General features: G+C 40.0%; 1 protein-coding gene and 1 long non-coding RNA gene across 2 annotated transcripts in view; one reads left to right on the forward strand and one right to left on the reverse strand.

Moving 5' to 3' along the window:
* The first annotated feature begins 91 nt into the window (after positions 1–91).
* Positions 92–22,840, forward strand: LOC133266914 (uncharacterized). Its single transcript, XR_009742566.1, has 3 exons — positions 92–221; positions 1,986–2,077; positions 22,595–22,840. It is a non-coding gene; the product is annotated as an uncharacterized LOC133266914 (long non-coding RNA).
* The window catches only part of LAMA3 (laminin subunit alpha 3), a 106,860-nt gene continuing 102,328 nt past the window's right edge, over positions 18,316–22,847 (reverse strand). The window contains exons 71-75 of the mRNA XM_061448642.1: positions 21,880–22,039; positions 21,594–21,721; positions 19,661–19,754; positions 19,213–19,332; positions 18,316–19,027 (exon numbers count right to left, since the gene is read on the reverse strand). Of these exons, the coding sequence (XP_061304626.1) occupies positions 18,882–19,027; positions 19,213–19,332; positions 19,661–19,754; positions 21,594–21,721; positions 21,880–22,039 (648 nt within the window). The 3' untranslated portion in view covers positions 18,316–18,881. The remainder of the gene's footprint in view (positions 19,028–19,212; positions 19,333–19,660; positions 19,755–21,593; positions 21,722–21,879; positions 22,040–22,847) is intronic.

Raw genomic sequence — 22,847 nt, forward strand, 5'->3', positions numbered from 1 at the left:
TGAGGGGCAGCGGCGGTGGTGGCGGTTTGCGGACTGGCGGAGGGTTCAGCTGCTCTTGGTCGGGCGCTGCCTGGGGACGCCGTCCCTGAGACACTGACCCGAGCCGGGCGCTGGTCGCGCGGCTTGGGGAGGGCTTGGTGTGGAGCTTTCTTGTTTTGTCCCGTCCCCTGTTTGGGTTTTTCCCGTCCAAACGCACGCCTCTCCTCACCGGCGCAGCACGGGTGAGTGGGTGGCTACCGGCTTTCCACTCCCCTGAGGCTTCTTGCAAAACCAGCTAGGGTTTTTCACGGGTGGGAAGCGGGGGCTGGGGCTGCAGCAGGGCCTTGGGTGTGAATGGGCGGAGAATGGGTTAAGAGCAGCGCTAAGGAGAAGGACTTGGGGGTGCTGGTCGATGAGAAATTGAACGTGAATCGGCGGTGTGTGCTCGCAGCCCAGAAACCACCTGTGTGCTGAGCTGCATCAAAAGGAGCATGGCCAGCAAGTCCAGGGTGGTGATGAGGTGGTTCTCCCCATCTGCTCTCGTAAGACCCCACCTGCAGTACTGCATCCTGCTCTGGGGCCACCAACACAAGAGGGATGGATGTGTTGGAGCAAGACCAGAGGAGGTCATGCACCTCTCCTGTGAAGACAGGCTGAGAGAATTGGTCTTGTTCAGAGAAGAGAAAGCTCTGGGGAGACCTTAGAGCAGCTTCCAGTGCCTAAAGGGGCTACAGGAAAGATAGAGGACTTTTTACAAGGGCGTATAGTGATAGGGCAAGGGGGGGTGGCTTTAAACTGAAAGAGTAGACTTAGATTATATATTAAGAAGTTCTTCCCTGTGAAAGTGATGAGACACTGGCAGAGGTTGTCCAAAGAAGTTGTGGCTGCTCCATCCCTGGCAGTGTTCAAGGGCAGGTTGGATGGAGGTTGGAGCAACCTGCTCTAGTGGAAGGTGTCCCTGCCCATGACAGGGGGTTGGAACTGGATGACCTTTAAGGTCCCTTCAAAACCAAACCGTTCATCTTTCTATGAAGCAATGAAGGCCTCCTCCAATAATGGCAACTTTCCCCTTCCCAAGGCATTTTTTTTTTTTTTTTTGTTAAAGTGATTTCAGTCAGTGAAACTGACTTTCTAGCAGAGACTGGAGTTCCTCATTTGTATAACAGTGACTTTGTGACTTCTTAAATGCAAGCATGGGAAACAGGAATTTACTCCCTGGTTCTTGACACCTACCTCCATTAGTAGCAATGTAAGCTTGCCTGTGATGCTGACAGCAAAAATCAGGGTTTCCTAAGTTTAGGTCGCACACAGGTTAGTCTGGTGCGTGTTTGTAAACACAGGATGGATGAGGAAATGCGTAAATGTATTCATTCCAACCTAAAATGGCCAAGTACCTAGACACTGAAAATACACCCACATTGTTTTCACCCTCCTTTGCAGGAAGAGAGTTTGCTGTGCTTAAATTTCATTGAAGACAAAGGCTATTACCTACAACTTGGTCTTGCTTCCTGTGAGGACAGTGCTACAGCTGCTTTTGTGAGAATTTAAGGATCAGACTTCCCTTCCCTTAGTAGTATATGAAGGAATGGGACCACACTCTACTTTTTAGTAGCTACCCCTCTTCCCTGTCAAGAAAAAACATCTGTCTTCCTCTAAATCAAGTAGCATTATTTCTGTGCATGTCTTACAGGAACTGCTACCACTGCCTTGGGGAATACTCTACCAAAAAGCTCTTGAGACGATGCTTTCTGAAAGGTGAGGATTGTGTAATGCTGGGAAGGTTCTGAAATCTGTCAGGTGTGAATCAGGGCCTTTGGCTGATTCCCAGCCCTGCTGCCTTACTAAGCAGAGCTGGATACTCAGAGGGGTTTTGAAGAGAACATGCCTTCTGTTACTGTGCCTGTCTTCAAAACAGCATGATTTATGTAGCCTAGAAAACCTCAAGGGCTTCTAGGAAGTCAGCACAGTGTGAACAGTGAATGACGCGTTCTTCCATGTGTTTACAGGTTACTTGTGAAATTTGGACTCCAGAAAAGCAAACACCCTCTGCTAAAAGGAAGTTGCAGGTTGCAGTTTCACCACCTTTGGTGTGTTTCAGGTGTGTGCAAGACACTGCATTCCAGATCAAAAAAAAAAATTGCTTCTGTAAGGTTATCTCCCACACAGGATTCAGTGGGCAGGGATTCATGGTGGAGCAGTTTATAATATCCATTCCCTTAGTCATGTGTAATAGATTTGATCAAGAAGCAATGAATCTTCATGTGGATTCCCCAAGACTATCAGAGAGAAGGCTAACTCCTACCTCCAAATACCATTTCTGAGAAGCAGAAATGAAACACCTACTCCTTTGTGAAACACCATTTCTCCAAAGCCAGCCTCCTATTTTTTAGCCCCTGTGTTTGAGTAATAGTGTAGCTTGCTGCAGGTTTTTACCCCATGCCCAAGGAGCTAGAATTCTTTTGAGATCTTTCTAGCACCCAGTTGCCCCAGATGTAGCTCAGAGCGGGCACTGATAATCCATTTCCGGTAACAAATGCTTATTTAACTATCCAGTAGCTAGCTATTAAATTTGAAACTCAAGACATTAATAGCTAAATCAACTCTGCAGAAATATGGCTGTAAGTCTACAGAAAAAAAATGGCAGCATGAAGCTGCATCTCAGCTGCTCAAGCAGAGAAATAATGCATTTGAACGCCAGTAATGAAGCAGTATGACATCTGCAGGTTGACTTCAACAGCTGAGTAGCAGCAGTTTTTTAGTGCCCATGTTGTGAACTGCACCAGAACCACGTTGTCCTGCAGAACTGGATTTAAAATCAGCACGGTTGTAAATCTCCCTGTCTGCCATGTAACGGTAGATGAGGTCTTGGGATGGGTTACAGTTAGTTTGATTCACAAGGAGGATGTGATACTGCTGATTCAGCCAGCTAAAAACGGCTAGGGGAATGAGGAAACCACAGTGAACAGAGGTACATGGGTGACTTGTACTTGCTAATCAAATCTCATCTTCCCAATCTACCAACACTCTAAATGTCTTTTGTTGTATTTAAACTGTTGATAGCATACTGCCATCAGCCAGCAATTCCAGCAGAGGCGCTAGTCAGTGGCCAGCTTTCCTCTCGCCTTACAGCTCACTGCTGTGCCGTGTGAGCTGTAAGGAGTGCTACTGTGGCCCGTGTTACTTCGCATGAAAACAGGTTGTGGTGACTGGTTTGTAATTACTCAAGGACAATAAAGTTACTGATGCTGAGCTAATAAATTAACTGGCCTAAAAATTCCAAGACCTTTACTCTGGTTTCTCAGAAGTTGTTACGTTGGTAAAAGACAAAGTGGCTACAATATTCACATCCTGTAAGAGATAGATACAGAATTGTGGTGTTTTTATAGTCATTGATGGTTTTCCTCTGTAATTCTAATTGGAATTTTGACCTACTATAAGGTTCATGAGCTAGACAATGACAAAAATTGAAATAGCAGGGAATAAATTATTACAGAAACATATATTAGAATCATAGAATAGTTAGGGTTGGAAAGGACGTTAAGATCATCAAGTTCCAGCCCCCCTGCCATGGGCAGGGAAACCTCACACTAAACCATGTCACCCAAGGCTCTGTCCAACCTGGCCTTCAACACTGCCAGGGATGGAGCATTCACAACCTCCCTGGGCAACCCATTCCAGTGCTTCACCACCCTCACAGTAAAGAACTTCTTCCTTATATCCAATCTAAACTTCTCCCGTTTAAGTTTGAACCCGTTACCCCTTGTCCTGTCACTACAGTCCCTAATGAAGAGTCACTCTCCAGCATTCCTATAGGCCCCTTTCAGATACTGGAAGGCTGCTATGAGGTCTCCACGCAGCCTTCTCTTCTCCAGGCTGAACAGCCCCAACTTCCTCAGCCTGTCTTCATATGGGAGGTGCTCCAGTCCCCTGATCATCCTCGTGGCCCTTCTCTGGACTTGTTCCAACAGTTCCATGTCCTTTTTGTGTTGAGGACACCAGAACTGCACACAATGCTCCAGGTGAGGTCTCACAAGAGCAGAGTAGAGGGGCAGGATCACCTCCTTTGACCGGCTGGTCACACTCCTTTTGATGCATATTGATTTATCTAAAGCATTAGAAAAGATTCAAAAAAAGAACAGGCCAATATTCATATTTTCTTTAATATCATTTTCATACTCTAAATTAGGTCCCACTTGTCCCAGGGCCCTTCTCCACTGTGTCTGGATGAAGCAATCTAACCCCTTGTTTCTGTCTCACAGTGTTCTAAATCTGATTTTACTGGGTTTCTTTTTACCTATCTTGTTCCAAAACTCTTCCTCTGTCCTGGAACACCTCAATTAGCCTGGTACAATTTAAACTTTTTAAGATGGAGATGAAATTTCAGCAGTGGATTTAGAATATTTGATCATCAGCAGTTAAGTTAGAATCACTGATCATGTAAGTAGAGAGAAGTAAAATCCTTCAAAATGGAATTACAGTTTTTCCTTTGTTGCAGAAAGTGTAACCAAATGTGTATATAAAGTGTTGAAAATGCTAGTTAGAATCATAAAGACATCTCCCACACTTTCTTAGTCTCAGACACAAACCTGCAAAATCCGCTCCTGTAATTTTGAATTTCTTTTGAGGATTCGCTATTCAAGTTAAATATCAGGTGCAGTCCCATTGTTGGTTATGAAGAGGTGTTAGAATCTGGGGTGTGGCTGTTTTTTCCACACTGGCTGTAAGAGGGGTCTTATCTGTGTCCCTGACTGCCAATAATGGCTAGTGAATACAGGAATGGGAGTTTTGGTAAGAAAAACATACCAAGTTCACAAGTACATTTGTAAGGAAATGCACTTTTTCAAGTAGCTAAAGCCACTTGTCCTTGGGGTTTGTGCCTTGCCCTGTGCCTCTGAGTTCTGCAACAGTGAAGGTGCCTGTCTGTTGTGTCTTGTCACCTGAATATTTATGAGTGGTGAGCTCTACATCAGTTATCATCATGTATTTTCCATACAGCACATCAACTGAGCAATACTACAAAGCCAAGCTGATCTTCAGGGATGGCTAAATCCTGCCTGAGGACACACACATGAAATGAATATCGAAATGACTTGTCTGTTTTGTCAATAGATAAGGAGTATGCATACATATCCTGGTAAAACAAAACGGGCTCAATGACCCTCTTCATCCAGGATATCCCAAGGATACTGAAATTGAGTCTCTTGATCCTTTCCTCTGATGTAAGAGTGTTACAGTAATAACAATATAAGAATAACCACCATTTGTTGCAGTGGACTCCAGAATCAACTACCCCTTCGTCTCTCAAGCTGTTTTCCATGCCTGTTTTTCATGGGAGGCCTTTTATTTATGAAGAGCTGTCAGGTGGAAGGGGACTGGTCTCTTGATCCTGGTCTCTTGAGCACTTTCATAAAAAGGGCTGCACTGTGGCATTTCTGCACAGAGAAATCACAGAGACAGCTGGGTAAGAGCATATAAAGTTTGTGGAAATCCGAAAAGGAAAGTGAAAGATGAAACAGAGGATCTAAGGGCAATTTTATATGTTTGTTTTTTCCTGTATAGATTGTGTTTGATAATGTTTATTTTTATCCACACTTATGGTTGCTCTGGACCCACTATATAATCAGGACAAATTCATGTGCAGTCACACAGAGTTATTTTTACTGAAGCATACAAAGGTGTGTAATTTTTGCTATATAAAGGATGCTAAATGACAGGGCTTTTTAGTGTTGGGGTGTTTTTTTCCCAGAATGTGCTAATGACCAAACATATGCACAATGTTCCGGAGAAAACAAAGGAATACACAAGTATTAAATACTAGCAGCTGCTCTGTTCAGGCAGCAGCCACATGCTGGCCTGTTTTATTAAAATTAATTGGAAAAACTTCCACACAAAATAATCATCCTACTTGAATTTTTAAGAGCCAATTTAAAATGTTTTACTTTCAGAGGAATGACTTCCTGCAGAGTTCAGATCTACATTGTTGTAGAAATACCTGCACTATATTGCCAGAGAGAATGAAATGTAAAGCTCAAAGTGATTGCCAGAAATCCATCAGTTCTAACCTAGTCCTTTCTGGAGAGTCAGAACAAATTAATCTAGATCATAAAGGATAAATCTTTGTCTAAATATCCCTAAAATTTGTTCAGTATGGAGAGCCTGGAAATTGATTTTCCTTTTTGCTCTTGCTCCAGTGTTCAAAGAAAAATATTGTATCTTTGTTACTGAAGCAGGGGGGTAATTGTAGACTAGAACAGATGAGCTGAATGGATTTGTGTAACGGAGAGTGAGGTAGGCTATCTTGCCCAAACTGGAAAATATAAACAGTATTTGTCCCATGCAATACCCTTGTTTCTACATTATGGGATCTTGATTATATCCCTATTAGTCTTTCACCTTTTAGAACAAATAATAACCCATTCACATTGACCCTTCACAAGCAGACTGTAAATTTTAAACCACTAATCACTTTTGCTCATCTGCTTTAGAGGGTACCTTCAGTTTTCCTGCATTTTTCATTTGTGTAGGAAGCCTTTTCCTAGATCAGATGCATTTGTGAAAGATTTTTTTCTCTTGTGAAGGATTTTTCTCTGTATGTTTCTCTATATGCATGCACATATATCTAACCATATGTGTAACATTCACCAATAAATCATTTGCCCAGTGGCTGAGGATGTGCCTTTGCATTTTTAAGATTAAGATGAAAATGAGTAGTCAGCAAAGACATAGATTAACTGTGGCAAACATTATCAGCTTCAATAAGGACGCTTTGTGTTAGTGCTCCCCCAGCCCCAGTCCTTGTAATTCAAAATAATCAAAAATCCTTTTGGGATGCATTTTGAAATCTTTGGAACATAATAATACGTTGCTAAGGCTTATTTTTCTTTTACTAGTTTAGCAGTAAATATTTTCTCACAGGTGTCAAGCAGCTTGATGCATAATGTGATTTGAAATGAGATTATTTAAAGATTACTTGTCAGCAACATTTGTACTTTTCTACCTCCATTTGAGACTTTTGGCATTATATGTGTTTTATATTTAGCATCTTAACATTTTTCACTAGCTCATTCTTCAGTCCTTCACTACAAAAATGGAATGGCCTCTATTGAGCTAGAGGTTTTATTTTGGCCATGTTAGACGTCATGTTTACTTTTCAGTTTTGAAATCTGCACTTCTTACTCCCCTTCTTTTTCCTAGCCTGAAAGCAGGGAGTATTTTGTTTAGAATTCTAGTGGCAAAAAAAGTCAGCGAACCCCACTGACAACAGGTTTTTTGTGACACAAAACACAAGTTTAATGTTGACAGATTGGCCAGGTAATCATGTAGAGGAGACTAGGTAAAGCTGTGTGACTTAGCTTTACACTCTTTGCTTTGAATAATAATGACAGCTGCAATGACCCATAGTTGAGGTTAACAGAAAGGAGCACATGAAAGAAAGACCTGGTGGGCTGACATTTGGGTACTGAAGGCAGCTGAAATGTCAGCTTGAGGGGCGAAGGGAAGCTATGGAGCAGCCATGGCAGAGCTGTGAATCTCTCTTCTGGCATTAGTAAAAGCTGCAGACAATGGATTCTTGTGCAGATATCCCTTTTGTGCTGTTCTCACATTTTCTTGTTGCTGTAGTCTTATAAATGGGAGTACCACTTCAAGGTCTAAGAAACCATTGCCATAGTCATGTCACTCACATATGAGGAGACCTTGCCTCATCTGTGCCTTTTCAGCAAGCCACTTAAACTGACCGTGTGTTAGTTCTCATATCTACTGATGGGATTGTAATATAGAGGAATTTTGTGCGTTAACTTTGGTGGCTGTGCAACATCAAGGCCTTCAGTAGTCTACAGCTGCCTCAAACTGAAGAATCTTGACTTTCTGTAACTGGAATAGACCACACAAAGCATGTTTATTTGATCAGCTCTTTTGGAAGTATATATGCCTACAAAGTTGGTGAGATTCTTCCCTTGCATATACACTGTCTTAGCTATTGATATCTGTCCCTGATTATTTCAGTTCCTTATGTTTTGGGCATTTAATCATGTCTTCTGGAACACAGTGCTCTGTTCTTTACAAAACTCTTCTCTGAGGCTTGCATACATAGACGTAGCAACTGGCTTTTAAAAGAAGCATTATGATTTGCCGCATATGTCATAAGGCAGAAAAAAACCCTAAAAAACATATTGAGAGACAGATGCTACCCCAGATATCAAAGTTTTTATTTCTGGATACTAGCTTTTTAATCTGTGAAACTTGTGCTTTGGTCTGAACACTTGCTGCTTACTCAAGAAAATAACCGTTTGTACCATTTAGTTTAGGGAGCCATTCAATTTGGGAAAAAAGTCATTGTGTCTGTTCGTACAAACTGAAAGTGAAAGGACTGTCTTCTGTTAAGGGTTTATTCAGGCAGTATGTATTTTTAGATACATCAGGTTACAGCATTATCTTACTTAACAGCTAAATAGAGCCATGTGCTTAAATAATCTTCGTTCTAGTCTTCTTTGTCTTAATTTATTGTTCTATAGTCATGAACATTAGTTTATGTGAATGGAGTGTCAGTATGTATGAATAGAAGATTCTTCACATTTTGATGTGTTGAACTAGAAAGCAGATGTTAAGAAATATATGTTTGCCATTTGGTGAGAGTATTTTCTGTATCCAACATTTAATTCAAAGGAGAACTTACGGGACTGGAGACTGATGCTTGACCAACAAGATTTTGAGTTGACAGTTTCATAATGGAATTAAGGAAACTCAGAAATGCATGTGTTATCTCCTGGTACTTAATGAAATAAGCAGCATGCAGCTGGCAGAGGTTTCTATTCTAAAATAAGAAGTGATTTCTCTTTTTGTGTACCATTAGGATTTCCCATTCTTCGACTTACTTCTGGAGACTTGGACCATTTCTTTGGAATACATACCCTGTCCAAATTGGTTTATAAAATACTCCTACCTGGTCACTTGTAAATCAAGGTGTGTGAACTGGGGAACACTGTTGAGAATTAAAGATTCCTCCAAGCAGTGACTACCAGCATCAGTTCCCACTATGGGAAGTGGCAGTTTTGCAAGTGAAAGGCTGCATTGCAGATAAAGGGAGATGGCAGAGTCAAGATTCTGTGTGTGTGAATGCTGACCACAGGAGTGACTTACAAATCTTTATACGCAACAAGATTTTTATTAAAGTAACAACAGAAGAACACATTTAATAACCCTTCTCTTTTTAAAAGTGTATTTGGATTCTGAAAGCACTCCTGCCCTTAAACAGCACACTGCCTTTTAAACCCACATATTGAGTGACTTTGTACTGACTCACTATTTATTGTTCTACCAAGAGCGTTTTCTGAGGCTGAGAGCTACGTACCAGGCAAGCATCTTAAATTGAGTTGCATAATTTTAGCTATTATGGGTTACGCACAGCAATAACCAGGGCGATAAATACAGTGAGAAAAGCTATGCTTTTACTGCAGGCCATTTTTTTCAGAGTTCTTTTTCCAGACATAGTGCAAGGAGAAATAATCTGTTATTTTCTCAGCACACTTTCCCATTTTTCATTCCATTAGCATTTTTCTCAACTGTTTTTCTTCTTCCACAATTCATCCAGCAAGCATTCCTCTCTCTTTCCTTCTATTCCTTTCATTTTAATCTCTCTTGAACTTACCTGTTTTTAGGGGGTTATAAGTACAGAAGCATATGTAAATACACATTCTAGCACACCTCTTTTTATTTTGTATGCCTTTCAGTGGGGGTTCAGCCTACATTTTCTTCTTAGGTTCTCAAGCTTCAAATCATGCAAAGCACAGAAAAAAATTGTTGATATGTGTTAGGTAGGAACTAGGAAGAAATATATGAGCCCATCATGTGTGCATCACATAAGCAGTGAGTTCAGTAGAGATTTATTCCAGTGGTAGCACCAAGACACTAAAAAATTAGAAGGTGAAGAAATGCTGGCAAAGGTAGTGTCATAAATGCAAGTACTGTCTTATCATCATGATGAATCACAGCATCGAAATATGGCGATGCCAGGAGCTAACCACACTATGTTTGCATAACTCTATACTGGAAAGGATGAGTGACAAAAGCATTTATAATGGCAATTTTCTCCTGTAATTGTAAGCAAGAGATAATTCCCTGTGGTTTGTTCCCTTCTTTACTGAGCCCTGCTGACAGCACTGCACAATGGCATTTCTCTATCTAGGTTGTAACATGGTCTAATTATTCCTGAGGACTAAAGTGTAATCAAGTGCTGCATCAATCCTCAGGGAATTAGTTCAGAAGGTTTCTTGCTCAGAGCCCAGAGCTGTGTCAGTTGCTGCCACGTCCTGTTACTGCGTATGTTTAAGGTGGTGTGTGGGTGTATTTTTGCTTGTGGATAACTAACACCCCTCCATTGATTACAAAAGGAGAGCCTACAATAGATAACTGACTTTTATACCACTGAAGTATGTGAGATGAGTAACCATACTACTCCACAAATGCTATGGGTCTTAACTGAAGTCAGGTAGGTGTTATATAGCAAGTACCAGTGCTACTCTCCAGTTTCAGACAGAAGTATGTCTAGCAATTCTGTTTGCTTAAAAAATCAAGTAGGTCAAAGTATTTTTAACTTTCTGTGGGTCCCAAATGAAAAATAATGAGTTCACCTACCCTAATAGTAAAAGTGTTAACATTTTTATCTGGATTTGGTGGTGGAATGTGCTCCCATAAGCACAGTTATGCCTGAAATGCAGATGCATGTGACAGTGTTAAAATGCTTGTTGGTGCCAGCCAGGGTTGTTTTGTGCATAGCTATTACAGCACATTCATAAAAAAACCCTACACTGGCATTCCCCACTGAAACACAGTTTCAGGTTTTTGTTTTCAAATAGGTCTCTGTTCCTTAATAAGTTTCTGAAAGCTGCAGTTATATTTTCAAATGACTACTTGATACAAATGCTTTCCTTAGTTTGTGTGAATTTATTGTAACTGGGAATGTCTACATACTATTAACACAAACATGTAAATCCAGTGGAAACATTGCAATTTATACCCAAGAATGTTATTTCAGACATGCACAGGAATTCTTCAGCAGAGACCATGTAGGTATGAGACTCTTACCTCAACAAAAGACCCAGTCAGGCAGCTCGGTTATACAATGAGCAAATGCAATGGGCCACGTGGAATAATCACTGTTGTCCATATTGTGAAGCCATTTCACTGAATTTAATCCCTGCTTGAGGCACGGCATTCCCTTTGATCATACTCCAGCCCTTTTTTCTCCAACTCTCACCTTCTCTAGCTGAAGCCCACTCTATTACTACACTCCATTTTAGCATACAGATAGATTAAAAGATAGGATGCCAGAGGCTGAAATTTAGGAATATGCCAGGCAGGCTTTGGTTTTCACCAAACTAGGAATTTGCTGTGCTTTGTAAGTGACTCTAAACTGTACCTCTTGTTTGCAGCCCTGAGCAACTTCTGTTTTACCCATCCAGAAAATTTGACTCTATTACAGGCAAAATGAGGACTCCTATCCTAGATGACAAAATGCCACCTGTGCTCATTGCCAGGGAACTCTCTACAACTGAAAAGACAGGCATAGGATATATGTATTTACTTGACATGATAAGATTTTATAACATGCCCTTCACAGGCCTGGGGTGGAAACTGTAAGGATATTGTAAACTTCTTTATAGCTGCTGCAGAGAGTAGAGAAGACAGCATTTGCCTTGGGCAACTGCAGAGAGGCAAGGGTCAGCCACGTAAAATATCAGCAATCAGAAATGACTTTCCAGACCTCAGTTTCCTCAGATCCGAGAGGAGGAACTAGGAACAAAACCTACTTATAGTCCCAGCTAAGCTGTGAGGCAGGCACAAGTGTTTGGCTTTGGGTCCCTTTGCATCATGTCTCATGCAGAAAGCAGTTTCCGCTAGAAACTGGTGCATCAGAGGAAGTTCATCCTAGTCAAAGGTATATTGGAGGGTTTAAGCTCCTCAGCTGTACCACTGTCTTCACAAATAAAAAGGAGGCCAGGGCTCAGTGCCTGTCAGAGATGTACGCTTGAGAGTGCCCTCTGAGGGGAAGAGAAGAATGAGCAGGAAGGGGGGTGGAAAGCTATCTTATGACTAATTGCTGTTTGCAGCTGCACATAGGCACGTGCTTAATTATCTGCTATATGCATGCAAATTCGGCTTGCTGTCACCAGGGTCCAGATGTTCCCTTCCATTATACTAAGTACAACAAACAAAAGAGAAAGGGTCAGAGGGCAAAATAAAAGGGGCTGGGAGTGGCAGCTTCATGCTATTTTCCTTCCTGTTATACTCTCATCCTGGACTACCATTTTTCTGAACCCCTAGTCACAGACAGAGATTTGTGAGTTCAGAGCATCTGGTCAGAGAGGAAGTGAAGCTTCAGAAGAGTTGTTCCCCCCAGCTTCCCTCCTGGGGCAACACTGGGGAAAGGGTGCAGGAGGGACACAGCCCCATAGCAGGCAGAGCCAGTCATGGAGGGGCTGGGGGACTCAGGATGCCATGCAGGCACACAGGAGCTGCCCAGGAGTGTGTTGGGTCTTGCGCTGGAAGGGAGCAGCGGCTGGGCTCCTTGCCACAACCACACTCCCCAAAATTGTCCAGTCAAGCTAACAGTTACCACAATTTCTAACTAGCTTTTCTGTTGTAGACATTTCCCTTTGCAGGGGTAAGTCCTCTCTGAGCAGTCTTAAGGCTTACTTTTTCTTAGGTACCTTTCCTTCTTCAATTGTAAAGTCTTTTTTCTTTCTATCCATCCTCTATGGTCAGGTCTGGTTTTTAGGCATTTTTTTGTACTGTTAAAAAAAAATGCAGTATTTTTTTTTCACAGAAAGTGATGAAACATTCTTCATTTTAGCTCGTTGTAGCAAAGTCCTTTTTCATAAGATTATACAGCGTGTTCCCAACATTTAAGAATAATAAGCTACAAAACCAAAACTAGATCCTTTTCTCCTATCAGTCCAAATCTAGGAACAATAGAGCTATGTTGATTTATGCCAGTCATGCACCTGGCCTTTATTCTGTTTGATGGCATTCAGTGTCTCTTTGGAAGATTTAACCTATTCGTTCCATTTTAATTAAATAACAATGATCATTAGTGGGTTTGTGGTGTCTGTTTTGAATTAAATTTGTTCTGAGTATGTACGTCATGTTGATTCATTTTATCTTTTGTGATATATGCAATACACATAGATCAGTGATCACATGTCCTCTTAAGTGGCTCAGCAGAGGGAACATTTCCTTCCTTTAACATGGCAATATCAAGCTACAAGAATCTGACTAAATAAAATTTATCAGTTCTAAACTTGGTCCTACTCTTCTGCATGCAGGGATAATGAGATTCCCAAAAGGGTTTTCTTTTCCTTGAGCCTGCTAAAGGCGTAGTGGGGTGACTGTGTAGTTTCCTTGCTTCCACCCCTATTGTTGATACAAATGCCCTCCCTGTTTGTGTAAAGCTTCCACGTATGTATATTTGCATTAAAAGGGTTATCTTAGGTTTTCTGGAGGCTTGTGAGCTGCCCTTCATTACATAACAAACAGGTTTTATCTGCAATAACAATCTCTATAAACCTAGAAACTGTATGAGACTTGCTGCATGTTTTAATAAGGTGTGTGAGGCAAAGTCCTCTGAAGTGGTTAGATTTTTACACTGAGCCACTGAACTTTGGATAACACCTATGTGTTTTCTTGGAGAACTGCCCAGAGTGCATTTAGGTTCATTACTACTTAGGTTACTGTCTCCGGGGGTATGTCACTGCCTTTGATTTCACTGCAAAGGTGAAGTTAGAACTTTATTATTGATTTGACACGTTGTTCTGAGGTAAATTTTATCAGTTGCAACCCTTGCCTTAGGCAGAGGAATGGGTATTCAGGTGTATTACTGGCTCTCTAGGTTTGTAGCATAGACAGTATTCTGATCAGAAAGCAGTCAGAAGGAGCTAGAATTAAGATTTGTGGCAGGTGCTGTTAGCTAATAACAGAAATCCTCTATTAAGTAATATCTCAAGCTGAGGCTTTTGCTCATTATGTTATTAACACGCTGTTAGTTAAAACTGTGCCTGCAAGGGCAGGACACAGCACCGTTTATTTCTGCATCTTTAAAAATTATTTTCTTCATTATGTCTTCAGGCTTCAGCAACCAGATCTGAGCAGTTCTTTTCGGATTGAAATTCTAACAATCTTCTTCCAGATCATTTATAAATTACTGACATACCTATGAATGTAATTATTCATTCTTACCAGTGCACAGTCATCCTGTGACAGGAATCTTAGACATAGGCTCCTGCACAATATAGAAATCTGTTGCTGTTCCCAGTTTAAATATAACTGAACAGAGACAGATCATGATGCCAACTATCTGTCTCTTTATTCCATATAATAATGCAGCAGTGCTTAATCTTTACCAATCAGCTGGTGATAACAAAGAAACTGCGTCTCATGAAACACATATGCTTCACATTCCGAACAACCCGTAGGAATCAGAGTAATTGGCTGAGGTGTAAAGTAATGACAGGAGTGTGTCTAAAAAAATCTTATATATTTTGAATGCTGTCAGCTGCAAACCAGGAGACACAGTATGATATGAACAACAGGTCATAGCTGCAGTGGATCCCTGAAACTGACAAAGAGAACATAAAGATTCATTGGTTGTTTAGCTTGCAATTCTTTATACTCAGAGGATGCTTCATTCCAGCTCTGACAATGACCAGCCTCTTGCAGATTTGAGATGTGTGGGCCAGCTGCACAAAGGAGGTTTATACTTATCCCTTGCAGTCTTAATGCCTTCAGTGATGCTGTAACATTGTACTATGGCACTATCCCCTTTAATGCAAAGTAGTTATTTTTGCCTATGTATTTTTAGAAAATACAGGCAGATTTACAGATGACTGGACCATTGTGCCCTAAATTTTCTTACATCATTAAAAAAAATGCAGGAGGTTTTTTTAAACAGGGAAACCACAAGGAGAATGTAAGGGGCAAAATGCATGGCAAGAGTTCATTACAAAGCCATAATGCACTTGAATCATTTTCAGTAAGACCACGTTTTCCATGCTATTTTATGAGGGGCAGAAAGGAAACAGAAGGGAGAAAAAAACCCAAATAATTCACAGAGGACTTTGGAAGAAGCAAAACTACTAGCAGGAGGGAGAGCTAAAATGAAATGGCTCACAAGTGACTCCAAAGAAGTGGTTACAAAACTGGAGGAAGTTAACTCACCCAAATCATTTTGCTGCTGACAGAGTGAAAGGTCAATGGCTCCATGTTTTACATGAAAGCTCCACAGTTATAAAAGCACAGACCTTCAAACTCAGATATGGGATGACTTTTAAGAAGTTTTAATTGGAAGATTTTGTTATTAGAAACTAAAGTTGCAATATTATTTATAAGCAGTGAAAAGGAACAAAATGTATGCTTTTCTCTACAATGAATGTATTTCCTTCCACAGTGCCCTGTGATCTATTTCATTTATTTGCCTGTAGTTCTCAGTGTTAAGCTTCCAAACTGTCTTTCAGCTCCCATTAATCTGACTGTGTTTTGTAGTTATAATAAATGGAAACTCACAGACCTTGGTGTCATCCACCTCAGATAACATGATCCTATTAAATCTAATCCACATTAGATTAGATTTAATGTGGATTAACTAGAGGAGAACCTTTTGCCCTTAATACTTATATGGACAAGTGATTTGGCAGCAGCAATACCAATGTGGTTTAGTCTAGAGAGGAAATCTACTGTACTTACGTAATTGATTTGGGACTCAGATGAACCATTATGGCAATCTAAACACACTGTTCAAGAGTGTGGGCTTTTTAGCCATGAGTTTCTGTGTATTGAACACAGTATTTGATCCTTTTTCATTAAACTTTTCAAAACTTTCATTAAACTTTTCAAAACTTTCCTTAGGAGCCTGCATTTCAAGAGGTACAAACCTTATAGTAAAATCTTGCCAGCAGAGATTAACATATTCATTTCTGTGGTTATTACTTCTAATTTTAAGGTGAATGAAGCAAAATGCAAGCTGTAAAACTTTTGTACCCTTGAACACAAGCAAGAATAACAATGCAAGCTCAGAAAGGATGACTGGGATTGAGAGGATTTTACCATTGAAAATATTAATATTGCTTGAAGACTTGAATAGCAAATAGTAATGATAACTAGACAATACAAAATTACAGGGAAAGTCTCTCTGTGGGAGGTACTTCAGTTCTAACATGAGAACTGATAGATTTGGGAGTCCACCTGAATTTCAAAGGAGGTTAATAATCCATGGAAGTTTCTGTCAAATGACAACACTCAGATGATGAAAGCCTTGGGACTGCTACTTATAACAAGTAAAAAAACCCCACAACCAAACATGACATGGGGTTTACCCAAAGCTAACATTACTATTTATTCTCATAACATTTTATCTTACTACAAGATTTAGTCACTTCCTGTCCGATATAAAATGTACTGGGGAAATTGTTTACTTTGATTTTAATGAAGATCTTTCCTGGTGAACCTGAAGAAAATAAAACTTTACAGTTGAAATTATGTCTGCTATTCATGGCTTGAAATACCTGAAAATTCAGGCTCTTGTTTTCCAGAAGTTGTTTCCCATGTGAGAAAATTCAGAATATTTTAAGCACAGAATGGACCATGTGTGAAATACAGTTCAGTGTCCACACTAATTTTTTCAGTAATAATTCTTCCTCAGACTAATCTAAACAGGACAACTTCTTTCCTTATGTAAAGATTATCCACTGGATCTTCAGGATCAAAAAGCTTTTTACTAGGTGCTTATCAGCATGGCATAGATTTATCTATGTTAAAGTACAAAACCAATTCTTGTTGGCTTTTTATTGATTGTCCCAACGTGTGACAGCCTGACCTTATTGAAGCAATACAACTGAAGAAATTGGGGGAGGGAAACAACCTTAAAATCAGAGTGACTTTTCTACTTTTTTTTTTATTTTGTTATGCATTAGGATTGCACTGGGATTATTATTTCCTAACCTTTATAACATACAGTTACTCAAATTTTTCATTTCTGCTTGTCAGCATTAAAACTACATCTGATAAAATAAAATCAGATGGAAGAGAACTGAAATCCAGGACTGGCTCCAAGTTGTGACACAGAAATCGTTGCCATGTTTGCTTTTTCTGAAGGGGGAAGGGAAGAAGCAAAAGGCTTTATTATGGTTAGGGAAAATCTGCTTCACAGAGCAGTCTGATGGGCATGAGATAAAAAATGTTGCTAGAGAACTGAATGATAAAGTTCAACTGCTCTTCCTTTCTCCTTGTGGAAATTTTCAGTGCCAACTAAGGGCAGTAAATCAATTGAGTATTTCCACAGTTTTCGTCACCTGAATATTTAACAATGTACTTCAAAGGCAGGTGGCCTTATGTATAGAAAGGATTCAGTTGTTGCCATCCAAAAGGATGATTTCTGAACCCCATGACCTCCAGGCCGACGGGTGTTTCTGTCCCATGGGGCAGACAGTCATACAGAGGAAGCTGTTTCTCCAGAGCATCTCCAGAGATGGCTCTGCCATTACATGCCAGTCCTTTGCTCCCTCAGAGGCCTCAACCCTGGCATGCTTTCACTACATTCCATTTCCTTCAAAACTTGCTCTACAGCTGAGAAGCCTCTGCATGGACATAGATTTGCCTGTAATGGAGTTGCCACAAAAGATAAAGGAACACAAGATTTGGTGTGATCGGCTTTCTGGCACTTTTGTCACCCTGCAAAGCTGCAAAGGATCTGCAAAGCTGCAAAAATTTGATAGAGATCAATGACCAAAGCCATAAGGACTATTGATCTGGCATCTTCTTCTACTGATCCAGCTAGCACCTTAACTCCAAACACACTGAGGACATGCTGCTGCACTTTAAGCAAGAAGGCAGTTGAAAGTGGGAACAAGCCATGTCAAGTGTGTTCAGTCCAGCCCTGTATTCAGAATAAGCAAACTGGACCCCTCTGTCCTCCACCATGTGTCAGTATCAGGTACAAAGTGAAGATTTGAATGTCAAAGGAAAGAGTTTTGCTGGTGTAGTCCTGCAATTCATGCTGCAAAACTGTAGCAGGTACAACTGCTGTTCCTAATGTAACTTGTCTTCATTTAATCAAGAAAAAAAGCTTATGGAGGAGACTTTCTGGCTCTGAAGATTACAAGAAAAATTATTCTCTGAGTTTCTTATATAACCACATTCTAACAAGCAGAAATGATGGACTCTTGCTTACTCAGGCAGTTCAGCTTCTTAAAGCTACAGAAGTGCTTGCATAAAACAAGCAGGATTTAGCAGCCTGTGAAAAACACATAAAAGAAATAGCAGGTTAAAATAACCAAACAAGAAAATGTATGGTTTTGAGAACATACAGCATTTATTTGGCCCCAGAATTCCTAGCATTGTAACAAACTCCCAGAGTTTCACTCCTTAAAGTGCTTCAAACTCCATTTATATTATTATTATTTGAACATTAATGTACATTTCTGTATAAACATCAATCCAAAGACATTTATATTTTTATAAAATTCTTTATATTAGTGGATCAAATTTGCTCTCAAGATGACCAGCATTAAGGCAAATTACCAAAATTAATACACTGGAGTTATTCAAGTTGATGCTGTTGTGGGTGAGAGCAGAATTTGGCCCAGTAGGGTATATACAATTATATTTTCTGCATATATTGCAAAAGGCATAATGGAAATTGATAACATTGAAAAGGGAGTTTATCGAAGCAAATTCTTTTAATTTGCTTTAGCACAGTCCACATCCAGAGGGTGCATTTGCTAACCAACTGTTCTGAATAACTAGCCTGGTGGCAGTGACATGGTGATCAACAAAAGGGGAACCCACGGTGCATGAATTCTTGCAGTACTTCAGCAGACCTAGCCTGAGGTGTGTACAACTATTATAACAGCAAATTACTTTACTGGGCAGCCATGCAAACTCACTGCACCATGAACCTCTGAAATTCTCCTGATGGAGACATGTTTGTCATTGATGTTAATATTCCGAAGGCAGCCAAAAAATGGGTCTTTAACTGGAAGCCACGGTGCGTCCAAATATGCTACAAAAAACAAGGTAGAAAGAGCAGTTTAATAAAATGAGAATGATTTTAAAGAACATAGATTATTGCAAGTCTTTCAAAAGAGGGGGAATGATATAGGACTACACACATGAACAGGAGCCTTGTTTTGGAAATGAAAAAAAAAAAACAGTAGGTATATAAAAAATAAGAAGCAATAATATTACCTGGAATTTTGCCAAAGTAGAGTGGCTGATGCACACGTCTAGGAGGAGAGGGTGGAAGTCCAGTAGTATAGTTACTTTGTGTGCCCACCTCTAGCTGCACTGTGTTCTCCTCCTGAGAGACTGCAAAGAAGCAGGTAAATGAGTGCTCTTTCTCAACCCTAGTGAAGGATCAGCTATATATGGCACTATTTTTAAATAACATCTGTGTTGAAATTTAACTCGCAGGGAAAATGTATTTTATTTTAATTCAAAGTCAGATTGACACATCTAGCTAGACTTGGGCTAAATATAGCCCAAAACCCCCGCCTTATGTAAAGCGTTGAATTAACACAAGACACTTACATTGTTCTAAAGAGTATTCTCAGAATACACAGAAGTGAAATGATTAATAAAAATCTAGTGCTCTGTGCCCACTGTCCTTCCAAAGTTTCAGGTATGTACAATGTACCTGCAATAGTATGCCACTGTCCATCAAACAGATGCTGCTTAGGTGTGACTGATGTCTGGAATTCACCAGCACCATTATTTCCAGCAGCAATGACCTGTAAAAAAGTTATCGTTTAAGTTACTGTGGCAAAGAGCAACAGAAAAATACAGTACTTTAAGTAATTTACTGAACTTGTGATGGCTGAGTTTCACCTAGTTTTAAGTGTCACAGACATTGTATATATATTTCAGAAATTTTCCTCTCCAAGAGGGAAGTGAATTTACCTAATAGAATCCCAGGAGAGGATATTTGACTAATTTTACAAGCACAGATACATACCTTTGCCTCTCCCTCTCAATCTTAGAAAATTATGCTAATTCTTTTGACATAAACTCTCTGAGACAAGGTCTTTCCTACTAGGCCTTCCTTTCCTTTCCCAAAGCAGTCATCTACATGCTTGGCATCTCCTAAGAGAATCTCTGCAATGCATTTCTCTGGCCTTTCAAACTTTTGGACTAGTTTTAATTTACTGTGGAGACAGTGTTCTCACGGGAGAATGGATAATTGGTACATAAACTCTGAATAATCCTGAAAGACACAGCAAGGCCGTGAGAGGCCCAAGGAAGCTTAAGCAAGCAAGATAAGAAGAAGCTGGAATTCACTGAGGTAATGAGAACTCTGGACTGTTGGCAAGCTTTCGAGGTCAAGTTCCCACACCTGTGCTTAACCAATTATGTGCTAGTTGCAAAGGGTCTTCAAGACATGTATCCAATCATAATATGCCAAATCACTGTTAGTGCATGTAAGAAATAGTACTTAAGGGGTTAAGGCTTTGTAATAAACGGCTTTTGTCTGACCATATTGATCTCTGACTGAGTCCATATATTTTCTGCGGCAATTTACTTATGAATTTTGCAGCCTGTTTATGACATTTTGAACAAGCGCCTGCTTGTGCTTTCTCACTTCTTGCTTCTCAGTCTGTGTGAGTGCATTATGTTCTTTCAACATCTTCCATTCAAACTCTCTTTTGGTGTGATGGTTCCAACAAGCTTGGTCAGGTAACTGATACACTTGAGTCCACTTTTTATCAGACTGATTGATGATGTCCCTCTGTCCTTTTATTCCTTCCTGTGGCATCCTGTCCACACTGACAGCCATCATTAATCTAAGTTACTGCTGAGAAAAAGTGGTCAATCTTGCCTCTAGGGAGTCCCTAGCTGTCAATGCCCCTGCTCCTATGTGCTGGTTGTATCTTGAAACAGATCTGGGGAAACTGATAACAAAATGATAAATAATAAAACCAGATTCCCTAATCTGGGAAGAGAAGAGCAAAACTGAGTTTTCTGAAGTTAGGTGGACTCATGCTAGCTTAACCTGTGTCATGAGACAGCAGGTTCTGTGGAGCACTGACATCTATTTGGTGTCTCTCCAGCAGCAACCAGAATAGTGTTGTGGTCCAAGATTCATATTCTGAATCTGTTACATTATGAAAAAGTGACAGTGACAATAATCACAACCATGACAAATCCATAAACTGAAGAAGATGCTAACACTAAGCAAGACGGCCCAAGTTCTATAACAGACATGGTTACGGAGCTACATCAGTACAGCCACATGATGACTGATGTAGGAGTGGGAATAAGCCACAGACTTCTGGGCAAAACCCCAAGGGGTTTTTATAAAGGTCCAGAAGCCTGAGAAAATTAAGACTGTGTCCTACTGCTGACCACTTGAAGAAAGCATGTGCAAACTGATGTGCACACAATGGAATCTGCTAACAGAGGCACAGAGACAGGCTCAATTTCCCATGTGATAGTTTTAAATAACTAAGGAAGTTATTTAACATTATACCTATAGACAAATGTTGTAATACATAAGGCTAGAGTTCAAGGTCAGAATTTCCTCTGCTAAATAAGGACTCTGCAGCTGAAATGGAAATACAGCTTATATTTACCTTTCCTTCTTCCATGTAAATAGTCAAGTAGTTGTCTTGCTTGCTTCCAGCGTGGAAAAGTATACCTGTTGATCTCCTTGGTCGAATGGTAAATACAATCCTAAAATCCAAGCCCATCAACAAATTACCTGTGGATAATTAAACAGTGGGTAGAGGAATGATATTAGGAGAAGTTAATTGGAACTAGATGATCTTAAGGTCCTTTCCAACCCTAATGATTCTATGACTCTATGATTCTATGAAATCCTTACACATACACACGTAAGACATAATCTACACATCTTACCAGTGGTGATATATCCTCCTTCATTAGAGAAATTAATCCCTGTGTCCATGGGAACATCCAGACATGGAAGTACACCATTTTTTTGCTGAGGTGCATTCATGACTTCTCCATTCATCTTAAAATTCTTCAAGCAACCCTTGAAACTGTTCATTGGTATATTCTGAAAACATATTTCCAAACTAAAATAAATACTAAAGCATGATGGCAATTTTGTAGTAAGAATACCCCTAAGTTCTTTTGTACTGTTGGACTGTATAAAGCCGACTGGCACTAAAGGCATCTAAACCTCACCTCTGATGCAATGAAAAAGTATCCAAAATTTTTTAAAAAGAGCTTAAAAATGAAAGCAACAGTTGTTTTTCAGTTAACATAACTTCTGTTTGCGGAAATGATGCTTCCCAATGATATGTCAAAAAGACAAAGCAACAAGAGCTGTGAAATCTTAGAGACACCCTTCCCTTTCTAATAGGCTGTTTATTTAAATCTGATTTTATAAAATGCCCTGCATCATTAATTGTCCAGTTTTTAAAGTGATATTTCAGATTAAAATCCAGTTCTCCATTCACAATTCTTTAATGCTTCCTTTAATTCTTTAATGCTTCTTAATGATTACTCTTCCACAGGTTATTGCCTAGTCCACTGAGGTGAATATTCTGCTGGAAGAGGGTATTCCTGGAATTACGAATGTGTCTTTGATCTTTTCTATTTTTTAAAGAAATGTAAACAGTACATGGCTGTTATCAGTGTCTCAGCAATAACCACTGACAACATGGATCCAGCTGAGAGCTGGGTAGACAGGCGAGGAAGATGATCTGTAGTGAGCGGCTGGAAACACCAGTCACAGATGGTGCTCACTGAATGCTTGCAAATATCTCACAAACTTTTACAACATGGAAATCCTGCACATTAACATTTTCACATGTAATTAGTGCAGAATGGAGTGTGTGTGGAGGTGGATGTGTCAATTA

The sequence above is a fragment of the Pezoporus flaviventris genome, unplaced genomic scaffold (assembly GCF_033815535.1).
Source record: "Pezoporus flaviventris isolate CSIRO_AGI_PZ_B2104156 unplaced genomic scaffold, CSIRO_AGI_Pfla_v1 ptg000007l, whole genome shotgun sequence".
NCBI classification, from domain to species: Eukaryota; Metazoa; Chordata; class Aves; order Psittaciformes; family Psittacidae; genus Pezoporus; species Pezoporus flaviventris.